Here is a 19,352-nt window from a genome sequence, read left to right as displayed (position 1 = left end):
TGTCGAATTCGGGGGAAAAAAAAAACACTATGAAATTTTGCAATGGGTAAGTAGCTGCATACGCCGCTGTCCATAACATGTCTTCGATAACAGGTGAATTATTTATAACGTGCGTATAATGTCAGTGACATCTCGTTCTTACGGAAACATCGTACATTCTTTTTCCATCTTAAACTTCATAAATAGAATTGGATAACATCCGGGAAAACCAGTGTGGAAGTCTGGAACGTAGGAAAATGTTAAACACTGTTCTGATTCCGATAAAATTAATATTTATTTACATTTTTCGCATATCGAATCACACAGATAGAAAATCAGTCATCATTCTTTTGATTCTCGGAGGCTTAATGTTGCCACTCTGGCGAAAGAAAAATCACACGCGAAGAGATTCATAGATGGCGCGGCAGTAACGCAAATGATGTCTCCACAATAACGATAAAGTTTTTACAAATTTCACAATACAGTGTTCTAAAGCAAATCTGTTTCTTTTAAACGCCAAAAATCGTTTGACTAAATATGATTAAACACGGCAACGCGAACTGTTTGCGCAGACAATATTTGGGTGTTGGCAGGAAACTTTCTTAAAATTCGGTACTCAGAATTGCAAGCTCGACTTCAGGAAACAAATAAATACGCTGTATACGTACCATGTTCAATTGGAGTTCAAGCAGTGGAATATAACTGTAATGTCATGATTTACTTCAATTTAGTCCAATATCTCTACAATTTTTTCTCATCGTCAACGCATCGTTGGAATGTACTGATTTTAAATTTGAATTCTGATAAAAATAAAAATATATTGAAAAGCTTATCAAAAACACGCAGATTTAAATAAAGCAATTTATGTGAAGGATATATAGAAATTGTCATAAGCCTTTACTGTTTAATTAATGATGAATCACAGAGACTGGATATTCTGCTTTCTGCAAAAAACTTGAAAAACAAGATGAATGAGTTGGAAACTACTTTTTTAACTATCTTTTTGAATGGCATTTTGACTCGTATTCGTCCAGCGTGAAAATATGGATTTGTCGAAAGCAGTGAAATTGTTAAAATCTTTAGTGATGTATAATAAAAACCAAAAGACACGCTTTTCATATGGATGAGTCAAAAGCCATGAGAATATTCTTTATAAAAGAGTATCAAAGTGTTCACAAGCATGTAAAACAATGCAGTGCTAGGGTAACTTTTCTTGAAGACGATAAAGCACACAGGCGTAACATTTGAAGGCAATCGCAGCCAGAAATTTAAAGTAGAAACCTTTTTTTTTTTTTTTTTTAAATCAATAATTGATTGTCTAATTTACAACATACAAAAACGCAGTAAAAATATGAGAGAGTATTTCAACTGTTTGGATATTTTGAAAATATTTGTAATTTGGATTAGAATGAAATTAAAACAGCATGTGAGAAAATATCAAAATTTTATGATAAAGATATTCACGGAGAGGAACTGAATAGAATGTAAACAATACAAGTTACGTCTAACACTGATGGCGAAAAGCTGAAGAAAAAACAAAGACAAAACATGGAAAAACATGGAAGATTCAAAAGAAATATGATTTTACAAATGCAGATGGCAATGAAGAATAGTTGTTAAATTGGAGAAGACTGGGATTGGTATCAACACACTCTATACATACATGTGTAATGAAAGACTATTCACAGTGTTCCCAAATATTGAAATAGTAATGAGAATTTTATTGTCGATGATGATATTACTAATGCGAGTGGTGAGCATTCGTTTCCAAAACTCAAACTGGTCAAAAATGAATTGAGAAATCCTATGATTCAATCTCACTTGAATAATTTAAGTTTGATGAGTATTGAAATTGAAATATTATTAGGAGTTGATTTTGAAGCGATAATTAATGATTTTACAAATTTAAAATGAAGAAAGGGGATTTTCTAATAAAACTTCACTTTTTATGGTTTGCTTTTAATAAACCTTACATTAAATGAAATAAAAGGAATGCAGGGGAGCCTACTTTTGCATAGGCACCAGGGCCTCAAGAAGTCTTAAAACGTCCCTGGAAACATGTTGTTTAATTAGCCCTAAAGAAAGTCTGTATCTGATGTTTTGTTTTAATCTCTCATATCATGAAGATTATTTTGAGTTAAATAGTTAAATAGATTAAACAATAATTTTCACTATGAACTCAGACATGCTCCAAATGGCTCTCTTAGATTTTATTTCGTTTTGTAACAGAGAAGAACCTGTAAAATTAATATGATTTCTATACAAATTTTTATGAAATCCTCTTCGGGAAGATGACAAATTTTTATTCTTACATAAATGACAGTGCATTATCCCTTTAGTAAGAGAAATAGAGGAAAACAATGTTTGATAAGCGACAGAAATTATGATATGGAAAATAAAACCTTAACCAACTGTGGAAATCCGAAAAATGAAAAGGATGTCACAAATAAAGAATTTCTTTTGGAATGTAAAGATGATAACTGTTTAAAAATTAAAGATACTATAGATGTAAAATGTAAAAGAACTGGAAAAGTTAAAAGATCCCATTAAACCAAAAAGTGATTTCAATAAATGATATTCAGAGAAAAAATTAAAAGTAAACATTGAAAAAAATATGTTTCACAATATAATCAAGAAGGTTTTTATGTTCCTCCTGTTACAAAATTAACAGATGACAGAAATTTTAATATGAAAATAAAATTGAACCAATTGCAGAAATCCTGTTAATCAGTGGTTTCAATTTTTTGTTCTTTTCTTTCTTTCTTTCTTTCTTTTTTTTTCTTTTCTTTTCTTTTCTTTTCTTTTCTTTTTTTTTTTACAAAATGGAAAAAAATAAGAAACTTTTTATTTTAAATAAATTTTGCCCAATAAATGTTTATTAAAACATACATACATAAATAATAATAACAACGAAAAATTAAAATTTATATTTATATTTTATCTGAAATCTAAAGTTTGGCACCTGTAAGACATTTCTTGGTGACTACACTTTCTAATTCAAATATATTGACAGCTAAATATTAAATTCTTAAACTTATATTTCTTTTAAATAATTCTAACATGTTTAATTAGTCATCAAATAACTTTAATTTTAACTAAAATAAACAAATTATGAAAACTTTCTAAGTTTTCAGAAAAAATTTACCAAGTGAGGTAAAACTTGAGAATATGTACATAAATAACAATCTTTCTCTTATTAAATTTTTTCTTTTATGCATAAATAAAAATACATGTGTTTGTATGTAAAATGTTATATATTTCTTTATCTCTTACTAAATCTTAATATTTGACAACATTTAGATTTTGATCAAATTTGAAACCTTTGAGAGAAATTTCTAGAAATTCATTGCAGATTATACAAGCTTATTAATAAATGAAGTCCTTTTCTTATTATAATGAAGTTATTTTCTTATAAATTTTGAACTGTGAAAAAAGGCTTTTTGCATACTAATCTATTCCCAAACAAAACGATTATTCTGAATACAAAAATTCATAACTGAGCTTAAAATACTAAAAGTACTATTTTTTCTAAATCAGAAATACTATTTTACACATATAATTCCTGAAGGAATAATGCCATATGATATGATAACATACAAATCTTATAGAAATTTAGTTTTAGTATGAAAAGCCTTGAAATACTTAATCATTTAAGGCCACCATGTGTTTTTTTACACTCAAGCTCAAGATACCAATGAAAGACAAAATTTTTTTCCCAACATTATCTGACAGGCTGTTTCATTGGCTACAAATCAATATAAGGCTTGCCCTGCTATTTCATGGTCAAACTGTTACATTAATAGACAGTATGACTCAGACTACTTAGCAAACAGTTATGTGCAGTGCCAGAGGATAATGAGGCTTAGGAAACTCTCTTTAATCAGCAAGAATAACACTGGATATTTTAAAAATAAATTCATAATTGCAGAAAGAATGCTTGAAATTATTGAAGCATAATAATTGGGAATTAAATTTTCAGAATTTAAAAGAATGAATACATTGAGCTCATAAAAGAATCTGATATTTATAAGATTTACATTCAATAAAGGGGAAGCCGAGAAAAAGGTTGTATATGAAGAAACAATTCCTCCAACCTAATTACCTGTTAGTTTCTTAAAATAGAAGAAGAAGGAATATTTTTTATTAATTCATTGCTGTAGGAAAACAAATGTCTTTTAAAACTCATAAAAACATGAAACTGAAAATTTTTGTTTCTGCATTTCAAAAACAAATTTGTTTTGCACTAGATTAGAAATTTAAATATTTTAATTATCTCCAAAAAATTACATGAGTTATAAAATAATTTAAAGTAGAAAATATTTTCACATTAAAATTTTTAAAAGTAATTTTTTTCTTCAAAAGTCATATTCTTCTATTACTATTTCTTCATCTGACAGCTGAGGTGGTTCAAGATCTGGTAAATTTTTATCATCATGCTGTATGTTACTTGTGCTTTCCAGATTAGTGTCAATTTCATCCATTTGAAAACAATCTTTTTCATCTAAAGGCTTAATTACTGGCCTATTTAATTAAAAATGCACAAACAGGAACATGTAAAGAATAAGTAATAAATAATAATACAGTTTTTAAATCTTGAAATTTATAAAAATAAAGATTAGTACAGTACAAAGTGAATCAATACAATGAAATCTGGACTTGTGGGGACTTTGGCGATTCAGGATTTGGGATTTTTCCGGATATTAGATCATCAGTTTAAATATAGTCAGATGGCATGTAGAAATTAAAAAATATGAAATCGTGATTTATGAAATAATGAAGTATTTATGATCTAAAAGGTATAAAAAAAAAGCTTAGTACGTATTTGGTTACCTTCTTAACATTTCTTTGGTAAACATTTCTTTCAATGCAAGTTGCTTCATTTTTTGTGCTAATACTTTCTATTTAATTCTGTAGACAGACATAATCTCTTGTTGAGTTACATTGTTGAAGTCCTGTAACTGCTGTTTCGAGAATTCCGACTAACTTGCCAATCGAAATTTTCTCGTTTTCAGTAATATCTCTGTCCCTTTTTTCACTATCGGTAGTGGTAATTCCTGGATCTAGAACCATACTACAGATTTCACCATTCATTAATAGATTGATGATTGAAAAGCATTGTCATCACAATGAAAAACTTCTTTTATATCACCTTCATTTATTACTGATTCTCCAAATTTCTTTACAAAATCTGTTAAATGGAAAATTTCACTTTTGTTTTGCGATATCCGAAAATCTTTAAAATTGGCAGCTATCATCCTCAAATTTAGCTATCCTTCACCGTACATATCTGGCTATGCATGAGCTTGGTGACTAATGACAAGTTGTTCCGTTAAAATTTATCTTGCTTCTATCGCACACTGAGACAATTAAGGAATTGTATTAGTTTAGTTATTTATTATACTTATGTCTATTTTTTGCACATGCTTAAGGCTTATCAGAGTTCTGAATAATAAAATTCCCACATATGCAGGGTGATCTTTTTTAAAGTGACAGTGTTTGGAGCGCTCTGTAGCACGATCTAATAGCCGAAATGGCACCAAACTTGGTATTAGACTAATCAAGACATGGGAAAAAGGATTCTGTGAAAAAGATTTTAGTTCCAAAAATCGCCGCTAGGGCATTTTGTGGCACCGCTGTAGCTTACAATAACGAGAATTAGCATAAAACACGGGTATCAAAGAAAAATGCAAATGTTGTGCGATGACAGCGCCAGTAATAAGGACTATAAAAGCAGGTAGTAGACAGCTCCGACAAATAATCTCAGCTGAAGTAAACGAGCTCCAGTGGACATACCTCTCACATTACCTGTACATGCGTTACTGGTGAAGCTGTATTACATGAATCAATGTAATGCATCTGCAGCTCTTTGGGAATTTCGAACCAGAAAAAAATTACGAAAGGGGCCTTTATCTCTGAATGGTATTAAGAAAATGATTAAGAAGTTCGAGGAAATGGGGTCAATGACCATTCGCGCTGGGAGAGGACGTAAACCAGTATCAGAAGATATAATAACTGATGTGGCAACTGCAATTGTCAAAGGATCGCAAGGAACCATTGCTGGTACTAGCAGCGCCTGGGGTGTAGCTCGACAATTGGACATGAATTATTCCACGGTATGGAGAGTTTTGTGGCGCGTTATTGGATTTTACCCTACAAAATCAGCCGCTTGCACGAACTGAAACCAAGTGATTATGATAAGCGAGTGACATTCGCTCTATCGTTTCTTGCCAGGGTAGAAATTGACGATGCTTTTCCATGGCACATTCTGTGGAGAGATGAGTGCCATTTTTATCTCAATGGGTCCGTAAACACAAAAATACTCGAATTTGGGCTTCTAAGCAGCCCCACACCTTGCATGAAATCCCATTAAATTTGCCAAAAGTCACTATTTGGTGTGGTTTCACAGCCGAATTTGTAATTGAGACATTCTTTTTTGAGACCAGCACTCCGACAGGACTCCAAATATGCACCATAAAGGCAGAAAGATATCACGAAATGCTGCAAACGCTTGTTATTCCACAACTTCAGGAATGAAACTGTCTCCAACAGACAATCTTTATGCAGAATGATGCTCCGCCACACATTGATCCTTTAGTAATAAGGTAAAGCAGATGTTGCGCCAAAACTTCACTGATGATAGAGTCATAAGTCGCAGTTTTCCAGTTGCATGGCCGCCTTGTTCCCCTGACCTCACGCCATGCGATTTTTGGCTCTGGGGTTATTTGAAATCTCTTTATGTTGGTGGAGTATCGAATTTGTCTATTCTCAAGGACAACATAACAAAGACAGTGCTGAATATTCTTCGTGATATGTTACATACGTCTGTGGAGAACGTTGTGCACAGAATGCATGGTGTTATTTCTGAGAACGGTTCTCACATTGAATGTGGTCTAATTCCTCACCGGGGAAGCTAAGGTAGTAAATAAACATTAATAATTTAACTGTACGATTGTATGTCTTGATTAGTCTAAATACCAAGTTTGATGCCATTTCAGCTATTAGACCGCGCTACAGGGCACTCCAAACACTGTCACTTTAAAAAAGATTACCCTGTACTTGAGCCATATTGAGGGCCGGCGATTGATATCTTACCGCCTGATGCAGGCTCTGTGGGTTCTAAATTCTGCGACACAGTGTGGCCATACGAGCCCTGGCACTGGTTCTGGGTTTATGTGAATAACAAATCAGTTATTCTTAATTCAAATAGACGGAGGATTCTAACCGAGATGGAACATTAATGTTCCGTCTCGGTTAGAATATTTCTGCCCATTTTTACTGGCTTAACGTTTGCAGCGCCACATAATGTCAGCGGCGAGAGCCCAGTACTAATCGACAGAAATATTCTAATCGAGACGAAACAGGCATCGCTGCAGGAGTCATTACTCAAGTTGTCATATGTTAATAAACATGCGATGATGAAAGGAAAGTATAATAAATAAGTAATGATTTGCCAGGTTGGCATCAGATCAACGATGTATCTATGTGCAATGTTTCAGTTTGAGATGTTTGCTAAGCAGATACACAGCAACGGAGCCAAATTACTGATCATATAAATTTATGTTAAAATGATTGTTTCCTCAATAACAAGATATTTTATTTAGTTTCGAAGTGAAATTAAGAACCATGACTCTCCAGATGTTTTATTATGCACGGAGGAGGGAATCAAATGTGCATGCATAAAGGCTACAACTGAAACGCTGTTGGTGTTTTTGAGGTCTGGATTTTAGATCATTCCAGATAATGGACGTCCGGATTTCGGACTTTATATTGTATATTACAAATAAAGCATATAACAAATATGCTTCTTATATGCTTAAATATACAAATAATTACTTTAAATTGTAATTTGATTATGAATCAAATGCTAATTATAACAACAAATAAAAACATTGTATGGTTTTGATAAATATTTATATTTATTTAATTTACGGGCTGTCATTTTCCTCTGCAAGTTAAAATAACAAATTTCTACTAGAATCTGAAAATGCTTGACTTATTTTCATTATGCTGAACAGTTTCATTACTTTTCATTAGGCACAGCTTAGCAATTACTTCCAAGTTAAAATTAAGATTAACTTCCCAAAAACATTTAACAGATAATGTTCGACTAGCGTAGTTGGCTGTTGGTGTATGGTAAAGCGTACAAGAACTATACGCCAAGGAGAACAATGTCTTCCTGGAGGACTAGCTCGTATTCATACGACACACGAGGAAATCCATGAAAACCAACCAAGCAGCTAGTTTGCTCACCTGGAAACATACCAGGTCAAAATTCCAGTATTCAGTGGTCTTAATCACTCATACACTGTGGGGAAAAAATGCATCTATCACATACCATCAGTTTTATTTTTTAGCACTACTGCTCTTTTCTCCCCTTTGATAAATTACCTGAGCAGCTCACTGCTATGAGATTAAAAATCTTTCTTGTTCTATTCAACTTTACAGAAAAGTTTTGCATTATGGTTTTGAAATATCATGTTTGATTATTAAAAATGCAAATACTAAATATTATTTCAAAAGAGAATATGTACTTTTATTCCCAAATCTGAATGCCTGGTACAGCAGCCAACCCCTGACTCTCAATAATGATCATTTGTAGGAAATGGTTGATGCTAATTTGAAATGTAGCTGCATATATTCAGTGAAACAGTTCAGAGTTTTGCATACTAATAAGTCAATTTTTTTTCTTACACTATTTGATGTGAAGAAGATAGGAAGAAAATCTTCATATCCTAGAAGCTAATGCAGCAATAAATGCACAACATAGTTACCAACCTTGAAAAATGAAAATTGGAAAATTTTAGTATTGTGTGACAATGATACATCAGTATGCCTAATTTGAACTATTAAATCCATTGTAACATGATGGTTCATTATAATAAACTTTCATTGAATATGCTTTCCTCTTTTCCCAGAGAATAAAAATTACTTATTTTTTAATGGATAATGAGTAATTTGATCTACAACATCAAGCACAGGGTGTTGGCTCATATACACAATAGCCAGGCATAGATAAACTTCCTTAATCTTTTAGAAAAAGAAAATCTCCTAGCCTAATTAATAATTTAGTTTTTTATTGCTGATGAACTGATGTTGGTTTGTTATGAATTTATTTATAACTGCTTTATACACTCACTTCCAAAAGTTAAGCACAAAGATGTAAAATGAGAAAAAAAAAAAAAAAAAAATCAGCAAATACTGCTTTGATTGACACAAAATTCGGCAGGAAAGTAGCATATATATTTATGCATAAAACAAAACCAATAATTATATACAGAAATGAAATTTTTGTAAGTTATCAGATAATGACATACTGGAGACTTAAACAAAATTATGTATAAAGTGAAAATAAACAGCATAAAATGAAAAAAAAAAAAAAAAAAAAGGGACATTAATAGGGTATGTGATCCTTCCCTCATCTGTATACAAAGTTTACATTTTGTGACCATGTTTCAATTAGGTGGTCATCAACCACCGCAGAATTAAGCAATTGCCATTCTTCTTGTAGAGCAGTTTCCAGCTCAATAAGAGTGGCTGGAGGTGAGAAACGTGAAGATACAGCACAGCCGAGAGCATCCCAAAGATTTTCAATAGAATTAAGGTCAGGCGAATATGTTGGCCACACTATACACGCAATCCCTTCACTCTCCAGGTAGTCATCGATAATGTCAGCTCTATGGAGATGTGCGTTATCGTCCATTAAAACAAAAGTAGGGCCAACTGCTGCAGCGTACAATCTCACAATGGGTTCTAGGACTTCATCTCGATACCAGATAGCTGTCAAAGAACCCCGTTTAAAGATGTGTAGGTTGGTGCAGTATCCTAATGAAATCCCTGCACACACCATAATGCTTCCGCCTCGGAATGAGTGATGTTTTGAGACTGACTGCATGTTTGTTGTTCCCGCCATATCCTTATATGCTTGTCATGTGGCTCCAGAGCAAATCTTGATTCATCAATAAACATTGCCCCAGTCAGACACATTCTAACTGACATGTTCCTGGCACCAATATAATCGTGCCCCTCTTGATTGGAAGGATAGAGGAACACAAACTCGAGGTACCCGGGCGTACAGTCCACTCATATGTAATCTTCGGCATACAGTAGCTGCAGAAATAATTGCCTTACCAATGGACACTGTAACCACATACGTCACACGTGTGGAGGTCGCTCTGCAATTATGCTTGGCTACAATAGCAATACATTCAAAAGTCGTTAATTCGGACACCCATAATCTGGAATGATCTATAATCCGTACCTCAAAGCTAAAAACTTTCTGCGCATGCGCCGCTTTGACACATGCGCATAGGCGTTTACACGAGTGTGTAAGACCTTTACGACTGCGCATATGCATGTGCGCAAGCGCAGAATATGTTTTCGTGTGCGCGTTTAATGTATAACGGACGGTATAAGCTAAAATTATCTAATTATCTATTTCAGTTAATGTCGATGATTGCGTTGTTCTTCGAATTGGATCCGGTTTATTATTTTTTGCAGACTGTAAGAGCAATTTTATAAAAGTAAACTTGAACTTTCGATTATGTCAAATAGAATTTCCTATGCTGGAGCTCCCAAAGGATCTACAAAACGAAAGTATGTTTCGATGTCCGTGAAACAAAAAGTGGAATTGCTGCAAAAAATGGATGAAGACATGAAGAAAGTGACAGAGAGGTTAGTGAAAACGAAAAAATTTCGATTGACAAATTAGTCGGTATTCTCGGCACAGCAATTACGGGACTTGAACAGCGGAACTTTGTAACTGAACAAGAAATTATGTCTGTTTATAGAATTAAAGAGAAAGTATTATCACATAAAATGAAGCAACTTAAACAACTTACATTGAAAGAAATGTTTAATAAAGTAAACAAATAAATATTAAGCTTTTTTTTTTTTTTGTAAATTTTGATACCCTTTAGATCATAATTGTTCTTTATTTCATAAGTTATGGTTTCATATTTTTAATTTTAAAATTTCTGCATACCATCTTACGAGATTTAAACTGATGATCTATAATCCGGAATCGAAGTCCCGATGTGTCCGGATTAACGACTTTTGACTGTATATCGATCTTTCGCGGGGGTTGTAACCCTTCGGCGACCAGCTACAGGCCTTTGGACAACTGTCTGTGTGGTTTGGAATTGTTTCCATAAACGTAAAATTACAGAATGATGAATACCGAAGAAAAGAGCAACATCTGTAATCGATTGTCCTGCTTCAATGCACCCCACACCACGCCAGCGCTCAGAATCTTCCATTCGTCTTCTGGAAGTGATAGAAACACGTATGTCTTGAAAACAAATTGTACGAAATTTTTAAACATCTATCAGCACTTACAATCAACTTCTATAACCCTTCATAAAGATTTCTTATAAGACGTATCTTATAAGAAGCCAGCTTATATCTTATCTTAGCCAACTTATATCTTATCCTAGCCAGCTTATATCTTATCTTACCTAACATATTTGCATACTTCCATCTACCTCTGCAGCGAATTGCATTCTCTTCAATTCTGATTGGCTTCCGGAAATTAGCATTTTCCACTCCGTGCTTAACTTTTGGAAGTGAGTGTATCTGTAACTTGCTTAATGGGAAAAATCATATGCAATGACAGTAGAAAAGAAAAATGATTGAATTGCTGCATTAAAAATTTGAATACAAGTAGATCTGATTAAAAAAAATTCAAACAAATATTATACAAGGATGAACCCTGATGTTTTATTATGACTCAAAGGTACAATGACAATCTTTTATCTACATAGCTGGCAGAAAACTCTTCTTGGCTACAGAAATCTGGTTTCAAAAGTCTTAATTAAGACCTTGCTGCTGTCACTTTGAAAGGTAACATTCTAACAGTAGTTAAGAAAGGGGGAGAAAAAAAGATTTGGGTTATTAGTTGTAGCAAAGCACTCGAGGGCTATCTGCCTAAGAGGAGGGATACCTTCGTGGAGGACTTTCTCAGAGTAATTAGCTCTGAGATATACACTAGGAAAATCACGAAAACGACCATGCAGCCAGCCCACTCACCAGGATTCAAACCCTGGATTGAACTACCATTTACTGTTCAGTCACTGATGGACCCAGAGAAAAAAGGATACTAAAGGCTATTTTAACAGACCATATATACCTCTATAGACATCAAGGAGCACTATGAACCTACCAAGAAATATACAGCATTGGATGGAATGCATATGGGTTTGTTTTAGTTGATTATGGCAAAGCATACTAAAGCTATCTGTCTAAGGAGAGGGATGCTTTTGCGGAGGACTTTCTAAGGGAAACTGGCTCATATACACTTTACACATGGGGAAAACCATGAAAATATGCATGCAGCCAGCCTGTTCACTTGGAATCGAGCCCTGGTTGGAACTACCAGTGTTCAGCAATTTTACCGCTGCTCGGCTCCTGGTGGGCCTGGAATGCATATGGGAAGCTAAACTAAGATAAAATCATTTATCTCTTTTTTCATCTAGGTTTCTTATGAAGCACTCTGTACTTCTTATAAAGTACTGGAAATTCATACCAAAATTTGAAATGCCTATATTTCTCATATAGCAATTTATGATTACATGAGATTAAAAATATTACCTTATTGCTTTTCTCACATTCATATCTCCAAGTTCTCTTGCGAGTTTTACTTTTTCTAAAGAAACACAACAAATAGTACACAACACAAACATAAGCATTGTATGTAATTACTATAGCAATATATATTTAATTATTATACACTATTTATAAAGCCTTCTTATTTAATACATACCATATGTAAAGAAGTCACCTTTTAACTTGGGAATAAATGGGACTAAATCAACTTGCAATTCACGCATAGTAAGACTTTTTTCTGCAATATATCAAAAGTTTGTTCAATTTTAAAGCTTCATTTAAAAATTATGTTAAATCTAAGTTAATTATAAACAAAGTTCAACTAACCTTTAAATACATTTTTCAAAGCTGTCATAGTGTGATTTATCTAGAATACAAAAAATTATATCAACAAACATGTTTTAAAACATATAGCAGCCACGTTTTCAGGTATTTTTCTCTCATTATAATAAAATATGTAATTCAGAATTTTTATATATAATGATATAGAGTTGAAATAAATCAAAACATCACGATTTTCAAACATCTTTGCACTAGTTAAAACACTACTTTCTTCAATTAAGTAATTCATCTTTTAGTACAAACAGAAGCTATTCTTTTAAATTTCTGAATGGCAACTCTTATTTTGCCCTATTTCAGCTTAATATGAGAATGAAATTGATTAAGTAATTTTGTTTTTATATGAATATTATCATATCAAAATAAAAATTATCAAAATTCAAATACAAATATAAACATTTTTATTTACCTTAATAAACACATCTTGATATCAAAATATGAAATTAATAGCAAACGACAAAACCAAATAGAGGAGAAATTTTTATAAGCTGCCTTTTGCAATAGAAAATTTTATTCTTGTGTGACTTCATAAGAAATGAACACTTCCTACAGTTATTAAAATTTTAGGTGCTTTTCTGTTAGCTAGGTTGCTGTAAAGTTAGTAATCGTGGATTTTTTGCATCATCCATTGATTCACAAATAAGAAAGAGGTAAACAATGCTTTTTTAATTGTGACAGGATGGCAACATAGCTATTGTTCAAAAGACTGTAAGATGATTATTTTGATTCAAGCAAATGGATATAATATATTATGAACGAATGTATGAAATACTGTGCCAAACGAAATTAAAATATATTTAAAATCAAAAAGATCATTCAACTCCTCATATTTTTAGCAAGCCGCTCATTTATTTGATTAAATTAGATTAGACAATGATTTCACACTTTTGAGCTTTCAGGTTTGCTAGTTTGCTGAGAACATACTGGTTGAAAGACTAGGTAAGGTAAAACAATTTATCTTATACTTCCATTTTCGAGCTATTGATTATTAATTGTTTTACTGAATTTTCTATATTATTCTTAACCAATTTTTTTCTGGGATATTTTAAACTTTTAAGACAAAATGGAAGTGATGAAAAGAAATAAAACTTCATAATGTTGTGCTCTTATAAAAGCATATAAAATGACTACGGAACATTTTATGTGATCTTAATGTAGATAGTGAAGGAATAGAAATGTGTTTTTGTTTGTTTGAAAGGAAGGGGGAAATAACAGAATTGACATACAATGCTTATTTAGATAGTGTAACTTATGATAAAGAATTCAAATCAAAATTTGAAATAGAAGAAGAATATCAAGGAAAGGTTACTAGGGTTCAATTAGGATTGGAATGCTGTCCAGATAATATTAAAATAAAATAAATTAAAACCAACCACATGCCATCACAGAGTAGTCACAAGTTAGTTGTTGATGGAAATGTAAGTCTTTGCACCAACACAAAAAGTAGAACTTAATAAGTTCACAAGTGATTAAAAAAAAAATGCCTTACATTCTGAAATTCAGAAGCTAGGGATATTGTAGAACCTTTCCCTGTGATGAATGAAAATCATAGTTTGGCTACAGAAAGCCTCATTGAGATATTTGGCTGTAAAGAACTCTCAAATTATTTTTCATGTTCAAGAGTTAATAAAACTTGTTTTGGATAACATGACAAAAAGCAATATGATTCTTTGATTAATTTGTATAACATTTGTATAATATTATTTGATTAGTCTGTTGTGTGTAAACTTTAGACACAACTTACAGCACTGAGCAATTTAGGTGTAAAAACTGATCAGTGTGGAACAATATTGCAATCATTTGAAAAGAAATGAAAATTATTGAATCTAAATAGAGAATTTCAAGGCTTGATGCAATAACTGAATTTCTGAAAAGCAAAGCTCAGTCAGAAGAAAAAATAAAAATTAAGCAGAAGGAATATTTATTCCTTTTCTGATTGCAAGCACTTGACAGATGACCGAAATATTCCTTTAGCATAGGATTTGATGAATCATGAAGCAATTCCTTTTTGTTCATTTTGTTTGAGAGATTATGAAATGCATAGTTGTGAAAAACCATCTTTTATTCTGTTAGATGAAAAAAATGTCTGTGGTAAAAAAGAAAAGTTTATGAAGAATATACATGATTAAGGGTCACCTCAGTACTCAGTGTTGAACAAATGTTATCAATGTGTTGATGAATGTGTCAGACCTATTCAAAAAAGCATTTGAAATTTTTGTGTCCTAATCTTGAATGTAATAAGTCTAGTGAAATGAACACGCAGAAAATGGTTAGAGAAAAGAGACAACAATTGATTCTTTGCATTTGAAGCTATGAATGAAATTTTCCTTCAGACTGTGACTGTACACGTACAGGGTAAGAATAAAAAGTGTACAGTTAAATTAATAACTGATACAGGAAGCTAAAAAAAATAATTTTTTAAGGTCTACGACTAAGAAATAGATTTTGACTTACAATACGAGGAAGAATTTAGTCACTCTTTATTTGGTGTACTGAGAAATAAAATTTATTAACATAAATGTTACAAGATTTTTTTGAGTAGCACTGATGGTAATCATTCTTGTAAATAAGGTGCTGTAGATCATGATGTCATTTGTAATAATATTTCAAACATAAGATACATTTCTTGGATTTGTGTGTTAGGAAATAAAGAAATGTGTATAATTGATAACCAAGAGAATGTAGGCCCTATTGAAGTACTGACAGGAACAGACATTGTCAGGAAGTTATTTGCTGGGAAACAAGAACAACTAAGAACAGGCATAATGGCTACAGAATGGTGGTTCTCAACCATTTTTCCTGCATGCACAACTTTCACCATTGCTAGATAATAATTCCCACCTTCCTTTCCAAAATTAAAAAAAAAATACATGTACATTTATTTAAATCAAAATTATTTTTAATGTGTTTCATAAATTAAATAAGAAGAATAGAAAATGCTGATAAATATCAAAGTTGATTTTGTATTCATAAACTGAAACTAAATCTGTAACAGGTAAATAAAAGGCAGACTGCATTCCTCCCCCTGAAGTCATATGAAATTCATCTCTGACTGAAAACCACTGCTAATGAAACAGAAGTGGGTTGGTTACAGTACCTCAACCCGAACATCAGCGAAGAATAAGCATGGCTGTTGTTTGTATGTTGTCTCAAGAAGATCTACCAACTTCATAGTTGTAGGATTTCAAATTACAGTACAAAGTTCGTAATCTGGATGTCCATTATCTGGAATGATTTATAATCCGGACCTCAAAGCCACAAACTTTTTTGTATGCTTTACGCATGCACGTTTAATGTATAATGGATGGTATAAGCTAGGCTAAAATTATCTTTACTGATTCTAAGGCATTTCAGTTAATGTTGCAGATTGCGTTGTTCCTTAATCTTCTCATTGGATCCGGCTTATTATATTTTGCAGACTGTTAGAGCAATTTTATAAAAATTAAGCTTGAACTTTTGATTATATCAAAAAGAGTTTCCAGTTCTGGAGCTGCTAAAGGATCTACAAAGCGAAGGCACATTTTTCATTGCGATGACAATGCCCCAATCATCAATCAATTAACGGATGGCGAAATCTGTAGTATGGTTCTAGATCCAGAAAATACTGCTTCCGATAGTAAAGAGAGGTTATTTAAAATGCAAAAATTTTGATTGAAAAGCTAGTCAGTATTTTCGACACAGCAATTACAGGACTTGAATAGTGGAACTTTGTAACTGAACAAGAAATTATGTCTGTTTATAGAATTAAAGAGAGAGTATTAGCACAAAAAACAAAACAACTTAAACAACTTACATTGAAAGAAATGTTTAATAAAGTAAATAAATAAATATTAAGCTTTTTTTTTTGTAAATTTTGATACCCTTTAGATCATAATTGCTCTTTATATCATAAATTACAGTTTCATATTTTTAATTGTATAATTTGTGTATGTCATATTTTTAATTGTATAATAATGTATGCCACCTTACCAGATTTAAATTGATGATCTATAATCTGGAAAAATCCCTAATCCGGAATTGCCTACTACCCGGCTAGTCTGGATTATGGACTTTGTATTGTATTAGGTATACAAGACCCTGCTGAACAAGAAATTAAAGAAGAGTCAAGAAGACTTGCTACGATTCATTTTCAAGAAATGGTTTGTCAAACATAAAATAGCACATACGAGGTTAATATGCCTTGGAAAACTGAGCATGCACTATTATCTGTGACCTGTCTCAGACCTAATTATGACCTGTCTTTGAAAAGAGTCTAATCTACTACAAAAAAGTTGGAGAAAATCAGGCGGCATGATAAGTGACGTAAAGGATTTATTAATGGCTACAGAAAGGAGTGATAGACGAAGTTTCCCAAGAAGAGTTGAACTTATCCACTGCATCCAATATCATACAGTCATTAAAGAACATCCTTAATATCTTCCATGAAAAAAATCTGATGTGTACACCACATGACTTCCATGTATGGAATATTAAATTATACACACTTTTCCCTTCATTTCATCTCAACTTATTTCCTCGTATTTCCTTAGAGATATATCTCTCATTCAATTCTCATTTTGCGGAAAAGCAAAACTACATAAAACTCACATTATCTTCATTAAAAATTGAAAGATGTAGAAAAACATAAAACAGCAAATACAGTTAAAACAATTAAACAAACTATTTTTACAATTAAAATTACAGTTTCTACACAAAAACAAGAATTCGACCAGCAGGGATGAAGGCAGATTTTTCGGTGCACAAAACCAAGTTTCTTTTTGGTCCCACTCGGTAAAAAGACACTGAAGACTTAATTCACTATTCTGCTAAGTTTCAAATGTAAACAAATATGGCTGCTATTTTCAAAATATTAGGATTAGCAGAACTTAAACAACTTTTAAATTGTTGATAAATTTACAACTATTGCATGCAGATTAACTAAAGGCATAAAAACCTTAACCCTTTCCAGCACACTCCCTTTTAACCCTCTTGCAGTGCATCCCACTATTTCCACAAGCAACGTGAAAGTAGCAAAATTTGTGTGAATTTTTGCCGTCTATTTAACAGTGCAACCCGCTCTTTCCCCTTTCAAGGTTTCCTTTTGGCTTTTCTGTGATGTTTAATTGTTTATTTAGATGTGGGCTAACGGATGGCGTTAGTTGTCCACATTTCTCCCAAATATACAAGAATACGTAATGTAGCATTTTGCGCACGCTTTTCAGAGTTCAAAGATGTCTGGCCGGAAGCGTTTTGCGAGTGATATAATCTATATTCCTGACGATATTTCTGACACTGATAGTAGTTTTGACTCTGATTTCAAGTATATTGAAGATAGTTATAGCCAAACTGATGAGAATTTCTCGGATTCCTCTGCAGATAATGATGAATCTGAAAATTCAGTTTCTCTTAAAAACGTTCGACAATGAATTGATATGCAAAATATTACATTATGCAAATATTTTCATTAGTATATATGTTTTACCTTTGTATTTTATAAAATAAATCATAATTTAACCAATATTAATTTTCAAAATTTTCCTTTATATTATTCTTCTTCAATTTCGGTAGTCTGACAAGCTTTTTCTATGATCTAATTCTATATTGAAAAAACAATGCTTTTACAAAATTTTTTTTTATATTTTAACTCTAAAATATATGTAGATTTGAAATATGTAATAAAAGAAAATATGCAATTTTTGAACCTCTTTTGATAAAAAAAGTACGCAGTGAGAGGGTTAAAGTTGGAATTTCGGAAAGAAAAAAAAAAAAAAAAAAAAAAAAAAAGGTAAGCAATCTAATTAGGTCTAGAGTAGTATATAATTAGGTCTAGAGTAGTATATAAGAAAAATTTTGTGAAGATAGCACTTATCGTTTTAATTCTGTGGGTGTGTTTGAAGCGGGCACACTTACTCACTTACTGAATAGAGCTTCTAAAAGAGTGCAGAAACAAGTATTGCTGAGAAGTGCATCAAAGAGTAAGATATTTTGGCCTGTGATTTAAAAATACTAGATTCTGAATACCATAGCAGATTTAGCATTACCCTGGGTGTGCCATGGGGAAACCTGCTTCTCTCTCCCCCCTAAAAAGCTCTTTTGTTTGTTATATGATGATTACATGCGTTTGAATGGGAAAAAAAGTAACTTGGGTATATGATATTTACATTTTATATTTACACTTTAACCTATTTTTTTCATGGTGGTGAAAGTGACACCACCTGTTAAAAAGCACTACCCAATATTGCATTTTATGCATATGTACATGGATTCGTATCAGATTCACTATCTCAAAGCAATTTGAACGAAAGCAAAAGAGAACTGCCCCAGTGAAGAACCAAACAGCTAACTGATAAAATTACCCTTGACCTTCAGAAAATCACCACAACAATTTGTTAGTTGATAACCAAATGCTCTCTCTCTCTCTCTCTAAAAAAAAAAAAAAAAAAAAAAAAAAAAAA

General features: G+C 32.2%; 1 protein-coding gene across 5 annotated transcripts in view; it reads right to left on the bottom strand.

Annotated features, from left to right (window-relative positions):
- Positions 1 to 2,195: 2,195 nt before the first annotated feature.
- Positions 2,196 to 19,352, bottom strand: part of Rad17 (Rad17 checkpoint clamp loader component) — a 64,491-nt gene continuing 47,334 nt past the window's right edge. For 4 of the 5 annotated variants that reach the window (XM_085817733.1, XM_085817734.1, XM_085817736.1 and 1 more), the window contains 4 exons: positions 12,907 to 12,946; positions 12,737 to 12,817; positions 12,565 to 12,619; positions 3,985 to 4,500 (listed from right to left, as the gene is read on the bottom strand). In XM_085817733.1, coding sequence (XP_085673859.1) covers positions 4,335 to 4,500; positions 12,565 to 12,619; positions 12,737 to 12,817; positions 12,907 to 12,946 — 342 coding nt within the window. In that variant the 3' untranslated portion in view covers positions 3,985 to 4,334. Of the gene's footprint in view, positions 2,785 to 3,984; positions 4,501 to 12,564; positions 12,620 to 12,736; positions 12,818 to 12,906; positions 12,947 to 19,352 lie in introns of those variants that run through there. The other variant, XM_085817735.1, reaches the window with a different exon arrangement.

This window comes from Stegodyphus dumicola, chromosome 5 (genome assembly GCF_044657685.1).
Source record: "Stegodyphus dumicola isolate Sdum_Otavi_A_Nest chromosome 5, ASM4465768v1".
NCBI classification, from domain to species: Eukaryota; Metazoa; Arthropoda; class Arachnida; order Araneae; family Eresidae; genus Stegodyphus; species Stegodyphus dumicola.
The sequence above is the reverse complement of the archived record's forward strand: the minus strand, read 5'-3'. Positions and strand labels throughout refer to the sequence as shown.